Source organism: Pongo abelii, chromosome 4 (assembly GCF_028885655.2).
Source record: "Pongo abelii isolate AG06213 chromosome 4, NHGRI_mPonAbe1-v2.0_pri, whole genome shotgun sequence".
NCBI classification, from domain to species: Eukaryota; Metazoa; Chordata; class Mammalia; order Primates; family Hominidae; genus Pongo; species Pongo abelii.
The window spans coordinates 159966064-159980517 of NC_071989.2; the positions used below are offsets into that span (position 1 = coordinate 159966064).

The following is a 14454-nucleotide window of genomic DNA, read 5'->3' on the forward strand; positions in this document are numbered from 1 at the left end:
ACATCCGGCCAAGGAATGGGCAGTTTTTAATCAAGCTCCTCAGGTATCTCTTAGTAAATTAAAGATGACAAATTATTACTTTAAATATTTTTTAAATGTTTCTAACTCTTTCTCATGACCTCATCTAATCATTAGAGTGGCTCCTGATCAGGAGATCAATGACCTACTGAGAATCCCAAGAGAGGAGCTGCAAAGGAATCTTAGCAGCCACAATTTGACTCACTACCTCCTGAGAGACTTTGCTGGGGAAGGCTCCAATGTTAGGTTCTTGGTCAAATCTCTGCTCCACCCATATCAATGTCCATGCCTTTGGATATGTTATTTTATCTTTATAAGCCTCATATTTCCAGGACAATAAAAACCCACCCTGCCTACCTCACAAGGCTGTTGAGAGGAACAGAGGAGCTAAGACATAGAAAACCATTTTGTACACTGTTAACTTTTTATCAAGGCAGGGAACAACCTGAATGTTCACCTTAGGGGAATAAGCAAATGAAACGGATATACATCCACACTAGGGAACACTGTGAGCCTTAAAAAATAATGAGGTCGGCTGGGCAAGGTGGTTCACACCTATAATCCCAGCACTTTGGGAGGCCGAGGCGGGCGGGTCATCTGAGGTCAGGAGTTCGGGACCAGCCTGGCCAACATGGTGAAACCCTGTCTCTACCAAAAACACAAAAATTAGCCAGGCGTGGTGGTGGGCGCCTGTAATCCCAGCTACTCAGGAGGCTGAGGGAGGAGAATCACTTGAACCCAGGAGGCGGAGGTCGCAGTGAGCTGAGGTCGCGCCATTGCACTCCAGCCTGGGCAACAAGAGTGAAACTCTGTCCCTCCCCCCTAAAAATGAGGTTGACTTATATGTTCCAACATGAAAAAATAGGGATATATTGTTAGATGAAAAATCAAATTTTCAAAAATTATCCTAATGTATAAGAAAATAGAAAGCAAATTATGTACTTCCATTCACGCACCTATATTGATGTATATGTAGAGAAAAGAAGTCTAAAGGAATATTTACTAACCAGATTTCAATGATTACCTTATGGGTACAGAGTGAGATGGGGGATGGGGTTATCGGGTTGATTCTCTATATTGTTTGTTAGTTTACAATAAGAGCATATTCATTTAAAACCTGTGTAAGTAGAAATAAAGAAAAGTGATATGATGATTTTTGTTGTTACTACTACGACATCTGTGACTACTACCTTCCCCACACTGCATGGGTCCTCAGCCAGGTGTTCGGGCAGGTTTCAAGGCTGTACATCGTGGCCTCTCCATAGTTCACAAAAGTCTTTTGCAGTCTAGGGGGAAAGAACAAACAATGCATAATTTAAAACATTTTTGTTTACAGTCCCACCAACAGTGTAAAAGTGTTCCTATTTCTCCACTTGTGGAAGTCAGTGTGGCAATTCCTCAGGGATCTAGAACTAGAAATTCCATTTGACCCAGCCATCCCATTACTGGGTATATACCCAAAGGACTATAAATCATGCTGCTATAAAGACACATGCACATGTATGTTTATTGCGGCATTATTCACAATAGCAAAGACTTGGAACCAACCCAAATGTCCAACAATGATAGACTGGATTAAGAAAATGTGGCACATATACACCATGGAATACTATGCAGCCATAAAAAATGATGAGTTCATGTCCTTTGTAGGGACATGGATGAAATTGGAAATCATCATTCTCAGTAAACTATCGCAAGAACAGAAAACCAAACACCGCATATTCTCACTCATAGGTGGGAACTGAACAATGAGAACACATGGACACAGGAAGGGGAACATCACACTCTGGGGACTGTTGTGGGGTGGGGGGAGGGGGGAGGGATAGCATTGGGAGATATACCTAATGCTAGATGACGAGTTAGTGGGTGCAGCGCACCAGCATGGCACATGTATACATATGTAAGTAACCTGCACATTGCACACATGTACCATAAAACCTAAAGTATAATAATAATAAAAAATTTAAAAAAAAATTTTTGTTAAAGGTACAGTTTTCTCCCAAAGTGAGTGATTTTTATGTATTTGTGTGTGAGCATGAAGCATTTTGTCAATTTTCTCACAGTGATCTACTTTATACTTTAACAACTTTCAGGAGTTTGCCTTTTTTTCTTTTTTTTCAATTATCCTTTTAAGCACAAATATTTAACTGACTATCATTGGATTTATTCTTCTTGAGTAAATGGTAGCTGTGCATTGACGTAGATCTGCAAAGCAGGAAAGGGGATATGGAGGGGGGAGGGAGGGGAAGAGGTGTTGTGGGTGTGGTCAGGACAGTGATTCCCTCCTTCCCATTGCTGATGGTGTCAGAACATTTGAGATCCTGGCCTGGGCCAGACCCCTCACAAAGGTGATACTCGGGATCCTGCCCAGCCTGTAGCATGTGATACCCAAGTTCCAGCCTATTCCTCTTCCCATGTCCCTCTTCCTCAACCCTTTTAGGGGTGGAGCAGGCCCTGCTGCAGAAACACGTTTGGCTGGAGCAAGTGGAAACAGTAGCAGGTTGCCCAGATCCTGGAAGCACGGCGTAAATTGCAGGATTGAGGGGAACAGGTGGGAGAGAGGAAGGGCTCCAGCCTTCTTCAGAAACCAGAGTTTAAATCCCAACATGACCCTCAGGTAGCCAGAGACGTAGAGCCAGTCTCTTGAGATCTCTGGGCCTCAGTTTTCTTCACATGCAGTCTGGATTTTGGGGGAAGAGACAGTGAGAGATGGATATGGAGATGTGCTGGAACATGGCATTCTTATTACTGCTCACTGTGATAGGCATTTTCAATACAAATGAGGTCACCTTGCATACAACTGGCAAGGATATGAATCTGAGGGTTGCAAATTCAAAAGCTATGGGATCAAACAGGTACTGGTGATCTGGTGGGTGACAGGGGCTGAGCATAAGAGACAGTAGGGAGCATTGGAGACTGTGGCAAACCAGAATAACACGTCCCATTGTAAAAGCGATTGCTCAGGACTTGCCTCTAGAAGCACATCTGAAAAATGAAGGCTCAGAAGCAGTCAGTTGTCTAACTGATTAGGAAGGCAGAGATTTTTTTGTTTTGTGAATGTGAAATCTCTAGGTTTTTTTTTTTTTTTTGAGACAGAGTTTTCACTCTTGTTGCCCAGGCTGGAGTGCAATGGCGCGATCTTGGCTCACCAAAACCTCCGCCTCCCGGGTTCAAGCGATTCTCCTGCCTCAGCCTCCCGAGTAGCTGGGATTACAGGCACGTGCCACCACGCCTAGCCAATTTTGTATTTTTAGTAGAGATGGGGTTTCTGTATGTTGGTCAGGCTGGTCTCGAACTCCTGACCTCAGGTGGTCTGCCTGCCTCGGCCTCCCGAAGTGCTGGGATTATAGGTGTGAGCCAGTGCACCCGGCCGAAATCTCCAGGGTTTAAACATTGATGAAAAAATAAAACTGTGAAGTCCCCCAAAACATAACTGAAGGCCATAGCCAACTCTTAGGCCATCACTCTGCAACCTCGATATTAGAAAAAATAAAAGACAAGTCATCAGAGAAAAAAAAAATCAGAGAAAGGCTTTCAGAAATGGCCTGATGTCAGAAGCTTATCTGGTGATATAATGATCCCAGAAGGCTTGAGGGAAGAGAAGATTTGCAAAATGGTTAACAGTGGAGTCACAGTAGGTCTTTGAATACTGGCTCTGCCACTTCCCAGCTATATGACCCTGGGCAAGGCATTTAAACCTCAGTTTACTCACCTGTAAAATGGGAATAAAAATAGTGCCTATCATAGACTTACTGTGAGGAGTAAACAAGGCTTGCAAGCCTCTTGGCATGGTAACCACAGTGTAATTGCATGATACATTTTACTACGGAATGAGTAAATGCTCTTAAAAGGGTTTTGTGAGCAGGAAAGTGCTCTGAGAGTTATGTGTGACTGATATGTACTCCAGGTACACCTATTTGGGTTATGATAATTAGGTTTTATGGAAAGTTTTATTTACTGTCCCTACTTTGACTTTTGAGGCCTTTCTTCACATTTACGAGGACCTATTTGGTTTTGCATGCCTTGGGAGTAGCCGAGCGCTGTGGATCTCTGCATTCTTTGTTTTTACTGCATTTGTCTTTTCTTTCTGCAATTGTTTTTGCATTAAAGTTTCAAACACATAAACATTGATTATTATATGTATGCTTTGATAATGACTGAAATCATTGTGAATGTTTTTTTTTAGTAAGTATGCTTTTTACTTTTACTAACATTGCATGGAACAAATTACCCCAACAAGGTGTGGGTATTGGAGTGGGAGAAGGTTGGGGGTGGCTAAAAGGAAGAGAAGAAAGTCTCTGTCTCAAATAAATAGAGTAATTTATATAGTGCTTTTGCATCTTTTATCACTTTCGATGCTTTCAGTTAAGGAGATTTGGGCTCAGGGGGATGCAGGAATTTGACAGTCATCCAGCTTGTTAGCAGCAGCGTTGGATCTGTGCCTAGAGTCTCTAATTGGGACTCTGTGTCATGCTCTCCTTGCCTTCATAGAATCCAGAGTGGTAGGAAAGTGGCCTGGAGCAGTGGCCGAATTAATTGGGTCAGTGGTTAAAAGAAGCGCAACACACCCTCAGAGGGACCCCAGTGCTGGGAGGAGAGATAAGCAGGCCTCTGACCTCTGGCTGAGGTGTTGAGCACAGTTCAACAGGATGACCATGCAGTGCACAGTGAGGACCCCGATGGCCAGAAGGCTGACAGGACCGACCTGGAGGGGAGAGGAGAGAGGGGGAAGTGAGCCAGAAATGATCACTCCCATTCCCTGGCCCTCTCACATTCTGCGTGCTGGGGCCTGTTGCATAATAAAACTGTCTTTGGGGTGACAGACCCAGCCTGAATGTCCTCATGCTCCCAGATGCTAGAATTTGAATGCTCTTCTTAGCATCCCTGTAGAGTGGCTGCCCAACTTCTGCTAGGATACTTCCAGTGACAGAGAGCTCATTACCTTCCCACATAGCCCATGCATTTTCTCATTTTCCTTGAGTTCTACCAGTTTAGAGTCCCTTGTGGTAAATTTATTTCGTTTGACACACCATGGCCCTCACTTTCTCCAAGACAATTGAGGACCAAGGTGTTCTTATGACTCAGTTCTCTTCCTCTAGTACAGAGATTATCAACAGGTACCCTATTGACATTTTGGGGCAGATAATTATTTGTTATCAGGAGCTGTCTTGTGCATTATAGGATGTTTAGCAGCTTTCCTGAGCCTCTACCACTAGGTGTCAGAGACTCTTCCCCTAGATTGTGGCAACCAAAAATGTCTGTAGAGATTGTAAAGGTCTTTGGCTGGGGTGGCAGGGGCTGGTGCAAAATGATCCCAAGTTGGGAATCACTACTGTAGTGTGCCTGATTTGTCAAGTTCCTTTTAAAAAGTGGGGCTGATTACTAATCATATCTTCCAGATGTGATCAGAAGGGCATAAAGAAGGACCCTCTCACATCCTTTATTCTGAACACTTGCGTCTTTATAGATGTGACCTATCACAAAGATACAAATGAGGTATCAAGAGCACCACTAGACTCCACTGGAATGCAGGCTTCATGCAGCAGAGACTCTCATGTCTTGTTTGCTTCTATATTCCCAGGGGCTACAAATGCACAGGGTAGATAGGTACTCAATAAATATTTCTCAAATGAATCATGGCCAGAGGTTCTGGTGGGAGACGAAAGGTAAAGAAATCAGCTAATGACTCTGAGGAAGCAACCATCAAAGAATAAAAGCATTGTCTTAAAAAGCAAATACCCTGGCAAAGATAGTTTGGCTGAGGACCATGTTTTTTTGCAGAAGCTCTACAACCCAGAGGACTCCAAAGGGAAGAGTCCCATCTCTGGGTTGGAACCACTGAAGATCGGAAGTCATGACAGAGGAAGCAAGGGTCTCGCCTTCTTTAGACATGGGAGCCACTTACCAGGCCTGGAGATAAGAAAAGATTCGCTGCAACGAAATGGAATTATATATTTGGTATCAATTCCATTCAATAGATGTTAATGGAAACTTGCTGTGTGCCAGTCCCTACAGAGGCTACTGTGGGGAGGTGCAGAGGGAAATCAGACAGTTTTTGCCCACAGAGCTTTCAATTAAATGAGGAAGGTGGGTCTATTAAAAAATAAATATGCCGGTAGGACGAGGTGGCTCACACCTGTCATCCCAGCACCTTGCGAGGCCGAGATGGGCCGATCACCTGAGGTCAGAAGTTTGAGACCTGCCTGGCCAAGATCATGAAAACCTGTCTCTACAAAGAATACAAAAATTAGCTGGGCGTGGTGGCCCACACCTGTAATACCAGCTACTTGGGAGGCTGAGGCAGGAGAATCGCTTGAACCTGGGAGGCAGAGGTTGCAGTGAGCCAAGATTGCGCCACTGCACTCCAGCCTGGGTGACAGAGCAAAACTCTGTCTCAATAAATAAATAAATAAATAAATATCTTATCTTCATAAGTGCTTTAAGAATCCCAGGTAAGGTAGATATAAATGGTAGAAAAATACAAAGTGAGGATGGCATTAATGATCATAGGAAAGAGTAAAGTTTTAGAGACGAGGCAATTTAAAGAGACAGAAACAAGGGGCAAGAACAGCACAGGAAAAGAGAAAGAGGTAGGCTGGCATGGGGAGAGTGGATTGGTGGGATTGGTGGAGGCATCTATCCTCATGTCCAAGACACTTTCTCATGCACCATCATGTAGTTTGGAACAGGAGTCACACACTCAAATGCCTGCAGGGATTGGGCTGTTAATGCAAATGATGAAATGAGCTGCATGTGATCCTAGGGAGTGGGGAGGACTGTGGGGAGAATTGTAGCAAAGTAGAGTCAGATAAGCATGGTGAGTCTTTAAGAGTAATGGTGTGCCCCCTCCAGAGATGCTCAGGTTGGACCCAGGTTGGCTCCAGGGGATTGATGCCAACAGGCACATTTTCAGTTGCAGAGGGTACCCCCAAATTGCCCATTGATAACAGTGTGAAGGCCTTCAGGACCTATCATCCCCTTCCGCAAATGAACAAACCTAGTTCCCATCCCACAGACACCTCTTACCAATAAGCCGGCATTCTTTATGGCCAGGGGAAGCCCCAGGAGCCCTGTGCCAATGTTGCATTTCAACAAGTGGATCAAAGTTTGCATCATCCTGTGGTGGGGAGAGTAGGGAGACAGAGGGTACTGTTAGTGGAAGGGAAGCATGGCCAGAAGCCCAGCCTCCTTCTGGCATCTCCAGAGCGCCTGATAGGAAGAGGGGCCAAACCTGATGAGGTGGACTTTGGAGACAACTCTCAGTTCTAGGGGTCTGTCCTGGAACATCTGATCTGGGGATAGTGCTAGTTCAAGTGACTCAACAAATATTTAATACACTCTAGGCTCTAAAGGAAATAAAAATTGCTACCATTCTTGATAACACTCTAGTACTGGTTGGTTCATTAATTCATCCAGTGATTTCTTTCATGAGTTATTCTCTCAAATAACATTTATTGTGACCTAATACATGTCTATCAGTTAGATAGACAATGGAAAAAATTAGTAATAGTTGCCTCAGTCTACAGTGAGGCATCAGGTTATTTATTAACTCACTCACTAGAAACAAAAATCTACCATATATGGGATATTTACTGGTTTTAGTTTACTCCTTCATCCATTTGTTCAACCAATATTCATTGTGAATATGAATTGCTTGTGCACTCTCTTTCTCTCTCTCTCTCTATATATATGAAATGAGCTGCATGTGATATATATATATATCTCTCTCCATGAATTGCTATGTAATATATCCACATTATGCACTGGGTAAAATTTAATAATTTAATAACAATTGTTACTATGCATATAGAGTACTTATGATGGTCCCAGCAGTGTGCTAGGGCCTAGGGTTCTAAATATTCTTCATACCTGTGCTGGCAGCTCCTGCCCAGGCATCTCCAATCCTGACGTGGATTGGCTAGGAAAGGTGGGAGCAGGATCATGAGAACACAATCAAAAAGGAACTTAAATAAAAAGTACATGTGTAAGCATTGAACCCAGAGGTAGGAGCACTTAATTCTGAGTTTTAGCTCTGCCGCTAACCTACTGTGTTTGGTTACTACTTTGGGAAGCCCTTAGCTGCTTAGATCCTGTTTCACTGCCAAAAAAGGGAGAACAATTCTAGTCTTGCCTATGTCCCAGGGAAGCTGTAAGACTCAAAAGAGGTAACAACATGATGAATCCTGGAATCATTAAGTGCTTCACAGATGTGAGCATCATCATCATCATATTATTGTCTCATCATCATCATGATCATCATCATCACTGCCACCTTTGGTTTGGCCTTCATGGTGCTCACTTGTTAGAAAGTGCATCCTTCAAGAGGAAGAAGAATTGGGATGATAGGAAAAAGGCAAGCATGGGCTGGTTTAAGCAAGTTGAAGTGCCCCTTCCACCCTCCACCCAAGAATAAAAGGGTACCTTGAAGATGCCATTGGGAGATATAGACGAAGTCTCAGGCTAAGACAGAGAGTGCCCTTGTGCCACACTTAAATTGTCTTCAGGTGGCCAGGAGAGCCAAAACCAACTGCCCAAGTGAGTCCAGCAGAGACGGTGCTCACGTCTCTTTGTCTTATCCATTAGGGAGTCGTGGCAAGGGGCTTGGAAGAAGCTGTACCAGGTCTTTGCATTTCAATGCTGACCTGAGAGAGGGTTGGGTTGAGAGAACAGGTAGACTGTTGGGGACTTCTGTGACTTCAGTCTATTGAGTGAAGTCTATTGACCTAACTTCTGTTAGGGCAGTCTATTCACCTAAGGATGGGGGGTGGGGCACCCATTGTACCTTTACTTCCAAGAGATAACTTTTATTTCTTGATAACTGTAATTTGTCAATTCTTTAGTAGTAATTTCTCCAAAAGATGTGGTCCCATTTCCCACCCTCTGCTCTTTTTTCCTTTGTCTCTCACTTCTTTCCCATGACAGCACCAATGTCTTGCCCCTATTTGAATCAGATATTGTGGGAAAGGTGAGACGAGGTTTTGGAGGAACCACTGTGCCTTAGCTGACAGCATTACCCATCTGGACCTTGAAGCATAAATAGATGTTGCAAGCTCCCCTGAGACTTAAAAAATTGGGTTTATATTTTTTCTTGAAAACTATACAATTGCTATTATAAAAGGAAATTCCAAAATGCCACCAATTGAAAATAACCACACATTATAATTAGCACTCCTCTGGGCATCTTTATTTGCTCTAAATGCACCGAATTTTACATAAAGAGATTCGCTATACAAGCTGGATCCTCAACTAATTTTCTGTATGAATAAATGTGCTACACACCTTCCATGTCCATAGATTTCCCCCGTCACCTGTAATGACTGTATCATATTCTACTGTATGTTTGTTCCATGTGTTAACCTTTCTCTTAATGTTTCTAAGTTTTCAATATTATTGAAACTGCCTTTGCAAAATTATAACTGAGGAAATTATGACAGTGAAAGAAATCAGACCTAACCAACTCCATCTTGCTTCTAACCTTTAAGATGTCCTTGTTTATTCCTGGACATAGGCTGAACTAACTTTGGGAAGGAATTCACTTCATGGTTTGACTATTGATATCAACCCTTTCCCAAAAAGACCCACTTCTTGCCTGGGGACAATTCTGCCTTTGCAGGCCTAACAAATTAGCTATAAGATTGGAAATTACAGTTTAGGTGTCATGCAGCCTCTGACTCCAGGAGTCTAAACCTCCCCAAATTGTTCCTGGGGATAACATCACATTGCAAAACCTAAGATCAGTGCTTGAGTTATTTTGCAGACCCTGCACTCTGATGGACCATCTGAAACCACCCAGACCGGTCATCTGGCTCAACCAGTTCTGCCATCTCGCCCAAGAACAGAAAACAGCAAGAAAAACTCACTTCGAGCCCCTGTGATTCCATCTCCAACCTGATCAATCAGCACTCCCCACTTCCCAAGCTCCTACCCACCAAATTATCTTTAAAAACTCTAATTCCCGAATGCTCAGGGAGACCGATTTGAGTGATAATAAAACTCTGGTCTTGAGCTTGCAGTGAGCTGAGATCGCGCCACTGCACTCCAGCCTGGGCGACAGAGCGAGACTCCGTCTGAAAAAAAACCACAAAACCTCCGGTCTCTTGCCCAGCAGGTTCTGTGTGAATTACTCTTTTTCCATTGCAATTCCCCTGTCTTGATAAATCGTCTCTGCCTAGGCAGTGGGCAAAGTGAACCCATTGAGTGGTTACATTATAACAAGTGCTTTGATAAAAATTATGCACTCTTGTGCTATTATTTCATTAGAAAAAATTCCCAGTAATGGGATGGCTGGGTCGAATGGAATTTCTAGTTCTAGATCCCTGAGGAATCGCCACACTGACTTCCACAAGGGTTGAACTAGTTTACAGTCCCACCAACAGTGTAAAAGTGTTCCTATTTCTCCACATCCTCTCCAGCACCTGTTGTTTCCTGACTTTTTAATGATTGCCATTCTAACTGGTGTGAGATGGTATCTCATTGTGGTTTTGATTTGCATTTCTCTGATGGCCAGTGATGGTGAGCATTTTTTCATGTGTTTTTTGGCTGCATAAATGTCTTCTTTTGAGAAGTGTCTGTTCATGTCCTTTGCCCACTTTTTGATGGGGTTGTTTGCTTTTTTCTTGTAAATTTGTTGGAGTTCATTGTAGATTCTGGATATTAGCCCTTTGTCAGATGAGTAGGTTGCGAAAATGTTCTCCCATTTTGTAGGTTGCCTGTTCACTCTGATGGTAGTTTCCTTTGCTGTGCAGAAGCTCTTTAGTTTAATTAGATCCCATTTGTCAATTACTGGGTATATACCCAAAGGACTATAAATCATGCTGCTATAAAGACACATGCACACGTATGTTTATTGCCGCATTATTCACAATAGCAAAGACTTGGAACCAACCCAAATGTCCAACAATGATAGACTGGATTAAGAAAATGTGGCACATATACACCATGGAATACTATGCAGCCATAAAAAATGATGAGTTCACGTCCTTTGTAGGGACATGGATGAAACTGGAAATCATCATTCTCAGTAAACTATCGCAAGAACAAAAAACCAAACACCGCATATTCTCACTCATAGGTGGGAATTGAACAATGAGAACACATGGACACAGGAAGGGGAACATCACACTTCGGGGACTGTTGTGGGGTGGGGGGAGGGGGGAGGGATAGCATTGGGAGATATACCTAATGCTAGATGACAAGTTGGTGGGTGCAGCGCACCAGCATGGCACATGTATACATATGTAACTTACCTGCACATTGCGCACATGTACCATAAAACCTAAAGTATAATAATGATAATAATAATAATAATAAAAGAAAAAAAAATAAAGTAACAGAAGTGCAAAAACCAAAAAAAAAAAAAAAAAAAAAAAAAAAGAAAAAATTCCTAGAAGGGGTATTATTAATCAAAGGGTATATTTATTTATATTTCATTATACTTTAAAAAAAACTAGATTGTAATACTTACAGTACAAAATTCAAAAGATAAAACAGAATAATCCAAATCCTTATGAAACAAATATAAACCTCTTTTCTCTCAGCCTCCAAATTCTCTTCCCGAGGCAACCACTGCTGTCAGTTTTGTGTGTGTGCACGAGTTGTATACTTTCAGACAGCATTTGCCAAATAAATATTTGTATGTTTTATACAAATGACATTTTAGGATTTGACATGCAACATTGCCATCTAGAAAGATACCAATTTAATTCTTCCCAAAAAGATGAGAGAGGGCATTTCCTGATATCCTTATCAACACTGGGGATTGTCATTGATAATCTCTTTGTGCCCACAGTTATTACCGATCTGATGATTACCAGATAGCAGTGTGATTGACAGTAAGTCCTAGAAGAAGGGTTCTGTCGAAATCATGTCCTTTGCAGGGACATGGATGGAGCTGGAAGCCGGTATACTCTGCAGACTAACAAAGGAACAGAAAACCAAACACTGCATGTTCTCACTTGTAAGTGGGAGCTGAACAATGAGAACACATGGACACAGGGAGGAGAACAAGACACACACTGGGGCTGGTTGGGGATGCGGGGCAGGGGAAGGGAGAGCATCAGGATAAATAGCTAAGGTATGTGGGGCTGAATACCTAGGTGATGGGTTGATAGGTGCAGCAAACCACTATGACACACGTTTACCTATGTAACAAACCTGCCTGTCCTGTGCATGTATCCTGGAGCTTAAAATTAAATTAAATTAAATTAAATTTAAAAACAAGAGAGAAGAGTTCCATGTGTCTGAGTTTGGGGCAGTAAAGGTGGAGACATGGTGTTAGCACCTTTTGTTTTCTGGATGGATGGCATGGGGGGTTGGGGAGAAGAGGCAGAGAGAATAATGGCAGATGTGTGAGGAGAAGAAGGCAGCCAGAGACTGTGGAAGAAAGAAAGGGAGGAAGGAAAGGGAAGACAGCCTGAGATAGGAAACTGTTCCTGGAGACAAGCTGCTCATGTTGAGGGTGGCTGCTCTAGCTGGGTTCTTCATAAAAACTGGGAAACAGGGGTAGTAGCCAGAGCCACGGGGATTGACCTCCTTAGATTCTGAAGGTTTCGTCTTTTATCCATGCATATCCTGTTAATGGAATAAGCGTGTTAAGGAGATAGATGAAGGAAGACATAGTCCAGAGTGGCAAAAACAGCAGTGCTTGACCTCAAGCCTGGAAAGGCAATGCGGCCACTTACGATAGTCCAGCTTCTCCAGCAGGATGGACATTCTCTGAAGTAATGCTACTGCTGCTCTCCGAGGGTGACTGAGATCCGTTGTCCAAGGAGTTCAGCTCACTGTTGTAGTCCCTTCCAAGCAATGACATCTTCAACACGGTGGGTAGGTGGCGGAGGCTCAGGGTTAAGGCTCTGAATGAGCCTCTGATGGGTCTTTCTCCAGAGAAACCATGGCTGCCGACCTGAGATGCTGGCTCCTAACCCCAAGGATGAGTGCTGCTGGCTGAAGCCTGAAGTGCATGAATCAGGGAAGCAGTGGTGGCAGCAGAGGCTGATGTTGATGATGCCTCACTTTTGGCTCTTGGGAAACTTATGAAAGGCCCATCTCAGTCAGGATGGTCCTCAGTTTGCCTCGCAATTGCTTGCCCAACCAGGACTTGCCTGGGCTTTTGGCCTCTCCTAGTTTAGCCCTTGCTGCTGTAGGGCAAAGTGAACAGTGTGACTGGGAGGAAGAAGGCACCATTGGATTGGAGGTCCTAGTGCCTGGATGTGGGGCCAGGCTCAGTGCTTGTCTGTCTTTGGCAAGGAAGAAACCAGAGCTACCTCACAATGGAGGCTGCCCAGCCAATGAGCTGCTGCAGAATCCTGGGATGCAGATGTGGCCCAACAGAGCATAATCCAGCTGCCATATTCCCTGGGTGGGGTGAAGAATGGCTTGTAAGGCCCAGTTCAAATGCCACCTGCTCAGAATTTCTATACAGGAGGCATGTATGGCCTGCCAGTGATTTGGAAGGGAGTGCAGGTCATGTTTAAAAAAAATCATTTGTTCAGAAAATATTTATTGAGCATCTAATATATGCTAGAAACTGTTCTCCATGCTGGGAATATATTAGGGTAGAAAACTTACTACAATCTCTGTTCTTATGGAATTTATGATCTGGAGGGGCTGGGGGAGACAGACAATAAACAAAACAAATATATCAAGTATCTGTTAGTAAAAAGTGGTATAGAGAAAATCCAGGCAAGGGTAATGGAGAGTTTCAGCTGGGGGAAGGTCGCAATTTTAGATTGGGTGATCAGAGAGGGCCTCACCTAGAAAGTGACATTTGGGCAAAGGGCTGAACAAGATGAGGGAACACAACTCATGTAGGTCTTGGGTAAGAAACTCTGAGCAGAGGGGCAAGAAGTGCAAAGGTCCTGAGGCAGGAGAGTACCTGGGGTGTTTTAGGAATGGCAATGAGGTCATATGGCTATCTGGGAGCACACAAAGGAGAACGGATTCTCCTGGTTTGTGCCTATTGCCCTGGCATAATTACTAATGGTGCCTCCCTTCATTATTAAAAGTATCCTGCAGCTGAGCGAGGTGGTGCACACTTGTAGACCCAACTACTCGGGAGGCTGAAATAGGAAGATCAATTGAGGCCAGCCTGGGAAACAACCCTAAAAATGAAATAAAATAGGACACGCTCAGTGGCTCACACCTAAAATCCCAGCAATTTGGGAGGCCGAGGTGGGCAGATCACCTGAGGTCAGGAGTTAGAGACCAGCCTGGCCAACATGGTGAAACCCCATCTCTACTAAAAATACAAACATTAGCCGAGCTTGGTGGCATGTACCTATAGTCCCAGCTACTTGGGAGGCTGAGGCAAGAGAACCACTTGAACCCGGGAGGTGGAGGTTGCAGTGAGCAGAGATCGCACCATTGCACTCCAGCCTGGGTGACAAGAACAAAATTCCATCTCAAAAAAAAAAATAAATAAAATAAAAAGAGATATCC

General features: G+C 43.5%; 1 protein-coding gene across 12 annotated transcripts in view; it reads right to left on the reverse strand.

Moving 5' to 3' along the window:
• SLC36A3 (solute carrier family 36 member 3) overlaps positions 1 to 13278 on the reverse strand; it is a 48752-nt gene extending 35474 nt beyond the window's left edge. For 3 of the 12 annotated variants that reach the window (XR_008525563.2, XM_054556092.2, XM_054556089.2), the window contains exons 1-4: positions 12699 to 13242; positions 7045 to 7135; positions 4635 to 4723; positions 1209 to 1304 (exon numbers count right to left, since the gene is read on the reverse strand). Coding sequence is in view for 11 of the 12 variants with exons in the window: in XM_054556092.2 (XP_054412067.1) it covers positions 1209 to 1304; positions 4635 to 4723; positions 7045 to 7135; positions 12699 to 12826 (404 nt within the window). In the remaining variant the exon portion in view is untranslated. Of the gene's footprint in view, positions 1 to 1208; positions 1305 to 4634; positions 4724 to 7044; positions 7136 to 7887; positions 7937 to 8439; positions 8661 to 8800; positions 9062 to 12698 lie in introns of those variants that run through there. The other 9 variants (XM_054556095.2, XM_054556094.2, XM_054556093.2 and 6 more) reach the window with 8 other exon arrangements.
• Positions 13279 to 14454: the final 1176 nt, after the last annotated feature.